This window comes from Oncorhynchus masou, chromosome 32 (genome assembly GCF_036934945.1).
Source record: "Oncorhynchus masou masou isolate Uvic2021 chromosome 32, UVic_Omas_1.1, whole genome shotgun sequence".
NCBI lineage: Eukaryota > Metazoa > Chordata > Actinopteri > Salmoniformes > Salmonidae > Oncorhynchus > Oncorhynchus masou.
Genome location: NC_088243.1, coordinates 56,044,737 through 56,054,186, shown reverse-complemented (window position 1 = coordinate 56,054,186; position 9,450 = coordinate 56,044,737). Strand labels below are relative to the sequence as shown.

The window sequence follows — 9,450 nt, the reverse complement described above, 5'->3', positions numbered from 1 at the left end:
GTGCAGGGAAATATATGAAAGTTTGTGTGTGTGTGTGTGTGTGTGTGTGTGTGTGTGTGTGTGTGTGTGTGTGTGTGTGTGTGTGTGTGTGTGTGTGTGTGTGTGTGTGTGTGTGTGTGTGTGTGTGTGTGTGTGTGTGTGTGTGTGTGTGTGTGTCAGACTGCAGCCTGGGGCAGGACAGGTGGGACTGGTGGCAGTGCAGGCCAGGCAAAGCAGGGGACTGGAGTATCTCCTCTATCAGGGAGGGGAGCACTACGGCTGGTGGCAGCTGGTCCCCCCCCCTTCTCCCCTCCACCAGCACCCCGCGGGTAGGCAACAGGAGGGGTGAGGAGGTCAAAAGGCAGAAGAATGGGCAGAACGGCGACACGCAGGATAATCGGCTTTTATGAAGCGCAGAGAACAGAGAGGGCTGGTAAGCGCTGCTCTGACACAATGATACTGAGATGAACACTAATGAATTAACACATTAACACAGGACCAAGGGGCCTGCAGGTCGCCTCAGCTGCTCACACACAAACACACACACACACACAAATCAAGTCTGACACATCTACACACTCGCTAACGTGCTCACTAATTAATTTCATTAGTCATTTGTCAAGGACAGCCAAATGCATTTTGAAATGTGATGCTTTTTAAAACATTGGGGTGTCTGGGTCTAAAAACGACAGACAGACAGACAGACAGACAGACAGACAGACAGACAGACAGACAGACAGACAGACAGACAGACAGACAGACAGACAGACAGACAGACAGACAGACAGACAGACACTAACCAAAGCCATGTGATACTCATTAATGTGTTAATGCCGATTCTCTTACATCTCAATCTGGTCCATCCTTTTCCTCTCCATCCATCCCTTTAATTCAAGATCGTGTGGTTACCTTCCTGCCCCCCTCCTCCTCCCCTTTCTCTTTCTTTCTCGCTGTCTCTGTCTAACCAGCATGAAGAGGCAGACGTGCATTCAACCATCAGACAAATGTTCCACGCACGCACAAACACACACACACTCACACACTTGATCTCAGCCAAACCCCATCCTTCCCTTTGTTTTTACAAACCAAGAGCACAACGCTCAAAAAATATCTCAAAATAAATGCTTGAAATATATACAATAAAACAAACATTTTCTGTGATTGGCTTTGTCTTCCAAACCTATTTTAGCCAATAGTAGCCTGCCTACTAAGGACTTTGTGCATGCCCTGTACCCACAAGGGCAAAGCCCTACCACTCCATAGTCCTGTGTTTTATGCTCTAACACAGGCAGGGTTATCCTCGTCCCCAGAGGGACTGGAGATCCCGTTCCACCCATCTCCGACCTATTGAATCATCCCACTGAGCATGTCAGCATGCAACACAATTCCCACAGTGGGAACACCATACACTGAGCATGGAAAAGAGCAAACATTATCTTTCTCTTTCATTGTAAACAGAGATTTATTCTGTCAAGCAGTGTCGGCTAATGTGAAATAGCCCCAATAAATGTTGTATGACTCAAGCTTCATTGATTGCTATAGCAGCCTGTTGCCCAGTAGCCAGCGCCAATGTCTTGGAGCTTAATATGTATATTAAACACTTTAAATATTTCATGAGGACGGCAGGAAAAGAATCGTTAGGAGCGGTAAAGTTTCATTAGCAACTCCATTTGGCTGCGAGGCAATCTCGTCCTCCACCACTGTCGCTTCTATTGCAATAAAACACATCTCTCTAGTCCCCTCTCTCCTTCCTATCCCACACTCATCTCCCCGTTTTCCCTCTCTTTCTACATATCATAATAAAACATTTGTAGATCCTCTTTAAATGCACTATTACTTACGGCTGCCTTTTCATATTCTAACATCACGGGCACTTTAGTGACGACAGAAAAACGCGTCATTCATTATTCAAAAGAAGACGATCACGTCCCTAAGAGAGACAGAAGCCCGCTCGTGAAATTGATAACAGTGGAGACTCGTGCAATAAAAATGGAGCCCGCGGGTGCCACGAGCCCGAACCTCGATTATGCAGATCAAGTGGTAATTTCTCAAACAAATCGCACGCTTTCAGTCTTTTGTTCCCTTTTCTTTGGACTGGAGCAAATCTCTCCAGAGAACCAGAATGCCAGCTGAATAAATTGGCTTTGCAATTTTGCACGAGAATTGACGTTCTAGCAGAGGGTCATTTAGATGAAGAGAGCTCGCCAAAGTCAAGTGTTACGCCAATTACTCGACTAATAATTATAAGTGTTACAATTATTTTAGCCTACTATAGTATTGGCATTGTTGTTTTTTTGTAACCACTATTATATAATTGTTGTTAAAGGCTTTAACATTTTTGTTCGAAAGTAGGCATATCTACATGGAGTCTTGTTCCCTGATCTGTCTGTGCTCTTGCCAACTCCATTGGTGTCATTGTCAATCAAGCACACTCTTTTTTTATAAAGTTAATATGTTTTGTATCCATTTGCGTATTTATTTATTTCTAGTATTTTTATGATTTACTACGGCTATTGTTATTTTATAAACCTAATTGTGATTATAGAATCCATACAGTGGGCCTATGATGCTTATATGTAGTTGCTTGTATGTAGTTCTGTCTTTGAGCTGTTCTTGTCTATTGATGTTCTGTATTATGTCATTCTGTATTATGTTTCATGTTTTGTGTTGAACCCCAGGAAGAGTAGCTGCTGCTTTTGCAACAGCTAATTGGGATCCTAATAAAATACCAAAAGCTTTTTCCGCAATTAGTGATATCATGGGTGGTTTTCCGGGGTACATCGGGGCTAATGTGACATAATCTCGGAAAATCTGATGATTACACAAACTCATTTACACCCACGACCCCTGGACCAACGCTTCCCGGTCCCAGTCCGCTCATTCCATTTCCAGTGGTGCCTAGCCTATGGACTCTAGTAGCTCTCAGTTCCAGAATCCACAGTGTAGCAAAAAATACGAAAAATATATTGCAAAAAGCAATGGTATATGCGTACAGATTGTCATATAAAATCTAAATCGAATGTATGCAATATAAAAATAAATATATATCAAACATGTAATTTTATGAACTTATGAACAACATACACAATGAAAAGTGTGTATGATTTTAATATGACATAGCCTGATAACTATATAGGCAGTAGCCTAAATGTGTACGGTCAAATGAGAGTTACTAGAGTCCAATTCTTCCCCATGGAAATATGACCACCAGCGGGGTCACATATGGCGGGGGAAACTAGCCAATTCTGCCAGTCCGTACTGCTAAATAACCACCTCAAGTTTGAGTTTTTTGATACCTCGTTTATTCGTTTACAGATAACATATGTATTGTAAACTACTTCAAAATAATTACTACGAAATCATTATTATTCATAGAGAAATTTCCACTGGATGAATCTGAAATCCTTAACACACGTTTGATAAGAAAAAAAAACGTTTAATGTTGCGATGGAACAGAATAGCCTAATGTGCATTGGTCAAGAAACAAACAACAAGATAACCTCCATGTATTCGTGGAACAAATTTGATCGAGTTGAAATTAATCATGAAAACATGTCTTATTCATTATAGTTACAGTTTATCTATGCGTGTCAAAATTTAAACGTATTGCAACCCAAAATATAGGGTTAAATTATAAGCTAATTAATAATAAAATAAAAAAGTGAAACCTGTGTTGAAAACCTTGGCTATTGTAAATAAATTAGGTGAAAATGTTAAATAGGTGAAAGACTAGGCCTACATCAGCACTAGAGATGAGGACAGGAACCCATTCGAACCCAAGGCTCGAGCCAGGGTTCGAGAAACAGTTCATTGTGTCCGTCTTTTCATTGCGTCTGATGGGCAGCAGGTTCAAGCGACCTTTCCGATCCTCCCTTCATCTGTACTAGCCCGTGGCTTCGTCACACAATTCCCTTTTATTAACATTTGATGATGGCACCGCGGTGGTACAGTTTAGGCCTTCTAAGGACTAAAAGCATTATTCCTATTATAATTATTAATCCTGGCGTGTGTATGACATAACCCACAGCTTTACTTACAGGGGAGGAGTAAACTGTAGCTGTGAACAGATGCTCGTAATCATAGAGGTGATGCCTCGCTTATTCTATACCTTAAACCAATGGCCCTAACCAAGGACCACTTCAATCCATGACGAATAGAGAGAAACTCTTGTGTTAATAAAGGCCCTCTCGTGTTTCTCGTAGAACAAAAATCTATAATACGACTGAACTGCCTGCATTAATCTCCACTACTCCATACTGGTCCGGGGAGAGACGCACAGCCCACAACACACGAAGCGTTATGAACTGTTTTGCCGATCACAGATATACCACAGAGAGAATAAAAAAGGCATACACAATAAAGAGACAAGAGCTATTGAGATAATCAACGATAAAACGGAATATTATACAAATAGGAAAGGCAATAGGAAATATAAATATAGGTAGACCTAAGTGTTGCAACACTTATCTATTATTTCAGTTCAATGGAAATATTATATTGCAGCATACTGCATTTCCATGGAGACCGGGACAATGGTTACAAAATAGAGATTAGAAAACATGGACTCGGATCACCCTTTGAAAACCTGTAAACCCACAATGTCAAGTGAAGGATTGTCCGAACAGGTCAAATGAAAAGGTTTAGAAATCGATGCTTTGATATGGCACTAAATTGACCAACTCTGAGAGCCGGGAAGGAGTATGGTGCCAAGTGATACCCACCATACTTCAATCAGTCATTAAAATGACAACCAATGAACAGTCAAGGCGTTGACAGCATCAACCAATAGAATCACGGGAATGGGGCTTTTGGGGGGAAACAGCAAGACCAAGATGTTTTGACGCAGGGAGTAGAGCGTCATAGACGTCTCCAAACGCACATCAAACTTCCACTGGCGCTCCCGAGGATGATCTGAAGGAGGCCTTTCCGAAGTTGCAGACGGTCGGATTTTGAAAGGAAGATGACATTGGAGCCAACGGCATCTTCTCTTTGGCACAAACCGGCCGTTTAACCTCGTAATTTAATTTCCATCCAGTCCAGCCATCCCACAGTCTATTGAAAGGTGAGGATGGAGCGCGCACCCAGCGCCCCAAGTCCTCCTCCCAAAGCGGCCCAGCACGAACCCATCAGCTTCGGTATCGACCAGATACTCAGTAGCGGTGCTGACTCAGAGACCGGAAGGACCAGCAGCAGATACGGTTCGGATACAAGCAGTGGAGACGGTTACCGTCTGGGAAGCCCAACTGGAGGGAGCGCTGCCTCCTACACTGCGCTGTCCATCTCCCTCTCCGGCATGGTACCACAGTTAGAGGACCCTGGTTTGTACGGAGTGAACTGTAGCCTGGGTAGCAGAGGAGTGATCCGGGTGCCTGCTCACAGACCGTTAACTACCTCCGGGCCGCCGCACTTGATGAGCGCTGTACCCGGGTATGGAGGCCTATGTTACCCGTGGGTCGGGAATAGGTTCGCCAAGGAAAGGTTATCAGGTAACTTTCCGATAGAACCCTTAGCATCAAATAATGTTATTGAAAAAAAAATACACAATTTCATGCGCAGTGATTTCGGTTATCTATGTTTCCCGTAATGGCAATTTTACTTTCAATGTGTTCAAGACAGCTTAGCTTACAATAAGCGTGCAATAAGCTTAGAAAACGTGAAAAGACTAATAACAACGAGAAAGATACAGCAATAAACATTTAAATAATGATGTGTGATCAATAAAATAACAAGGCACATTAATTCAATCTTCAACCTTTTATGCATACAAAAAAAAAAGAAAATGTAGACTTACATTTTTTATTAATGTAGTCATTTAGCAGACTCGGCCCACGCAATATCACTGAAATTGTTGCCTGTTTCATTATTTCTCTTAATCATTTATAGCCAATGTGAATATTACAATACTTAGCCTATACTATAGCAACGAAAATCACACAAATATTGAGTTGGTCTATCAAATTGGCCTTTCGAAACGAAATGAGTGAGAAATCCCAAACAAATAATTTGGGGGTCAATGAAAAGAGAGGCATTTACAGAGAGATAAAATGAAATATAAACATGCTATTTTGGTGGATTCTTACAATGCAATTTTAATCAATTATATGCTACAAATTAAAAAGCTATTAACATACCACGTGAAATAGGAAAACATAATAAACAATAACATTGTAGCAATTATGTTGGGAGTCATTATTTTCCACAACGATTTTTTTTCCGCCATAATTCACACCCAACAGTTTAGACAAAGATATATGAAAAACTCGAAAACATTCTTGCCAAGAGTGGTGTCACATAGTTTGAATGTTAGGCCATAATACTATTGATTTATTTACATTTGTTATGTTCCAATTCGGCACCCAGAACTGAAGCCAAAATGATTCACTCCCTGTATTTACAAGGCTATTTCATGTGATTGTTTGTTCACCAAAGAGGAGGCAAGCCAAATTTCAATAGCCAGACAGCAATGATATCTTTATCCACAGAAAACAACCGGATAAAACAGAACTGCTCGGTTTTATTCAGACGCCAAATGAACCTATATAATAAATATTCAAAACATTTATAGCCAAACCTTTGTTTCCGGGTGAGGATTATGTAGGCCTACTACCAAACCTTATCAACTGCACAACAAAGTTGGAGGCTCACCTCACTTTTCCACTGCGTAAACTCAACCTCCAGTCTGTCTGTCTTTCTGCTCTCTCCATCAGCTCTCGTGCCATTTACGGTGACCAGGCGAATAGGTCATCCATACCAGAACCGCACGCCGCCCAAACGGAAAAAGCCTCGGACATCGTTCTCCCGTGTGCAGATTTGTGAGTTGGAGAAGCGCTTCCACCGGCAGAAGTACCTCGCGAGCGCCGAGCGGGCCACCCTTGCCAAGAGCCTGAAGATGACCGACGCGCAAGTCAAGACCTGGTTCCAGAACCGACGGACAAAATGGAGGTCAGTTGATCCATGAGCTTAACTGTTTACTCAAACCTTGAGTTGACCTCATATAGAGGGACAGAGGTGCAACTTTGGTTTCGGAAGTGGGGGGGGGAAATAATTATAATTATTATATATTTTTTAATTCAGTTGGATAAACACTCCAAACAGCCTACCCGACCGCTCGGAGGCATCCGCATGGTCCTAAAACACACCGTTGCCTCATTTTGTATCACACATAAAATTGGGGGGACCAAAAATGCAATGTCCCCCGTCACCAGTGAAGTTGCGCCCATGGAGATGGATACAGGGCTCTAGTGCCCAAAAGCCCATTTTAGCATGGGCAGGCCATTGATGACTTTCCCCGTTTTGAAGTAGTCAACTGGGTGGGACTTCCTATGGGTTCAGGAATGATCACATAATTGATTCCATCCGGGTCATCAGGAGGGATCAGCCAATGAATTACACTAGTGAGCAAACATTCCATAACTGCAGATGGCACTAAATCACCAAACTTGACTTTATACCTTTTCAAACAGCACACTACAGCTGACAGTATGCACACTTTCAGGTTCTTTGCCAAGTCATAGAAGTGGTAGAAGATGAAAATTGTCTACTTCAAAATAGACATGGCCTCAATGGCGCTGCCCATGCTCTCACAGACACCATAAATAGGACAGGTGCAACGATGTGATGTATATCTAAACCTATGGTTTACCTCTTCGTTTGACATGTTTTCAAATCTCATTCACCAGTCACTTCCGCTCATGTGCAATTAGTCTGGGGAGGAGGTTAGTTTTAGCGAGGCCTTAATGGGGGATTAATCATTTTTAGGTTGTGTGAATGTGTAATTGCAGAGGATTTTAAACTAAAGGCAAACAGGCGCAGGATGTTCTTACCATCATGTTTTTTCCTGGCACTGATTTCTATTCCTGGTTCTGCTGGTGGTAGGCCTACAGGATATTCCCATCCTTTTTTGGGAAGAAACATTTGGGATCTACCAGCTGGTTCCAGTTGCCTAGTGTGCTTATTATGGGCTTGTTCAGGAGAGTCGCTATGATCTTTGTACTGTGAAGCCAATTTTTTACACTTGTGTTATAAGACAAAATAAGCTGTAGATGCATATGGAAAGTTGAGGGGGTTTATAAATGTCCACTATAGGCTACCTAAGTTTGACCATCACTGAATGTCAACATATAAATATTCTTTGTTCATAATTCAATTTTATGCAATTCATTTTTCTCTCTCTTTTTGCTCTCTCAGGAGACAGACAGCGGAGGAAAGGGAGGCTGAGCGTCAACAGGCCAATCGACTGATCCTGCAACTGCAGGCCGACGCCCTCCACAAGTCCCTCGGCGAATCAGCAGGCTCCGACCCACTGTGCTCACATAACTCCTCCCTGTACGCCCTGCAGAACATGCAGCCCTGGGCCGAGGAGAGGGAGTAGGAGGAAGACTCCCCCAACCGCTGTTCCAGGGTCACACATTTGTTCATCCGTCCAATTGGGGTGATCTGATCTGATCCTAGATGATTTGTTGGTGCCAAAATGGAGGGTATGGACAGTGTGATGCCCCTTTGAGATTGTGTAGAGACGAGGCGTCTGATAGGACCACACCCTCAACCTGAATGAATGACTGCACTGTCGACATTACACAAGCACCGTTACCAGTGTCCGCAAGTGTTTTTACCCCTATCTGGCCTTATGTCACATTCCACACTGTGACTCTATGGCTGAAGACTGAGGTTGTAGACTAAAATTGACAGGGAAGAATAGGAGGAGGAGTGTGTGTAAGGTAGAGGGATATGTAGAGGGAGGAAATGGACAGGGGGGCAGAAGGATGCATGTCATGCTGGTAATGAAACTAAAACATCCTCTAAAGTTTCATTTGTGACACATTTCCTAATAGGATGTAAATGTTTCATAATTTGTACTTAGGATGTATACATATGTAAATAACGATATAAACACTTCACTTGAGATCATTTTGTTTATGTTTTTTTGTGACATAGAGACATGAATGGAAAGCTTTCATTGCTCACAGCCTCTCCCCCTTGCTAAAGAAGACACTTCAAAAAGGTCACTAGTTTCTTTGAAAAGTTTATTGTTAAATATCATTTTGTACAACATTTCAATATACACTGATGTGATTTTTTTCCCCCTTTCTGTCTGTCATTCTCAGTCTGTTAGTCTCACCTCTCTGTGCTTTGCTGATCATGAATCTTGATATTGTATAAAAGTATAGGTGAAGGTAAGGTAATAGGGGACTGTGAAATAAGAGATTCTGTGTTTTGTTGTCAGTAAGTCTTCACATTGATTAGGCTATTGTCATCACCACCCATGTCATGGCTTTCATTCCTGTATTCTCAGTGACAAGGTCTCTCTCTCTCTCTCTCTCTCTCTCTCTCTCTCTCTCTCTCTCTCTCTCTGTCTCTCTCTCTCTCTCTCTCTCTCTCTCTCTCTCTCTCTCTCCTCTCTCTCTCTCTCTCTCTCTCTCTCTCTCTCTCTCTCTCTCTCTCTCTCTCTCTCTCTCTCTCTCTCTCTCTCTC

At 42.4% G+C, this 9,450-nt stretch overlaps 1 protein-coding gene across 1 annotated transcript; it reads left to right on the top strand.

Moving 5' to 3' along the window:
• Positions 1-4,847: 4,847 nt before the first annotated feature.
• Positions 4,848-9,323, top strand: LOC135527034 (T-cell leukemia homeobox protein 3-like). The gene is made up of 3 exons (XM_064955690.1): positions 4,848-5,465; positions 6,687-6,921; positions 8,167-9,323. Exons 1-3 carry the CDS (start codon positions 5,048-5,050, stop codon positions 8,348-8,350), a joined length of 837 nt encoding a protein of 278 aa, XP_064811762.1. The 5' UTR covers positions 4,848-5,047; the 3' UTR covers positions 8,351-9,323.
• Positions 9,324-9,450: the final 127 nt, after the last annotated feature.

Coding starts and splice junctions, on each gene's coding strand:
- LOC135527034 (XM_064955690.1), top strand. CDS start 5,048: ATGGAGCGCGCACCCAGCGCCCCAAGTCCTCCTCCCAAAGCGGCCCAG. Junction 5,466..6,686: donor CGCCAAGGAAAGGTTATCAG/GTAACTTTCCGA, acceptor TCTCTCCATCAG/CTCTCGTGCCATTTACGGTG. Junction 6,922..8,166: donor AACCGACGGACAAAATGGAG/GTCAGTTGATCC, acceptor TTGCTCTCTCAG/GAGACAGACAGCGGAGGAAA.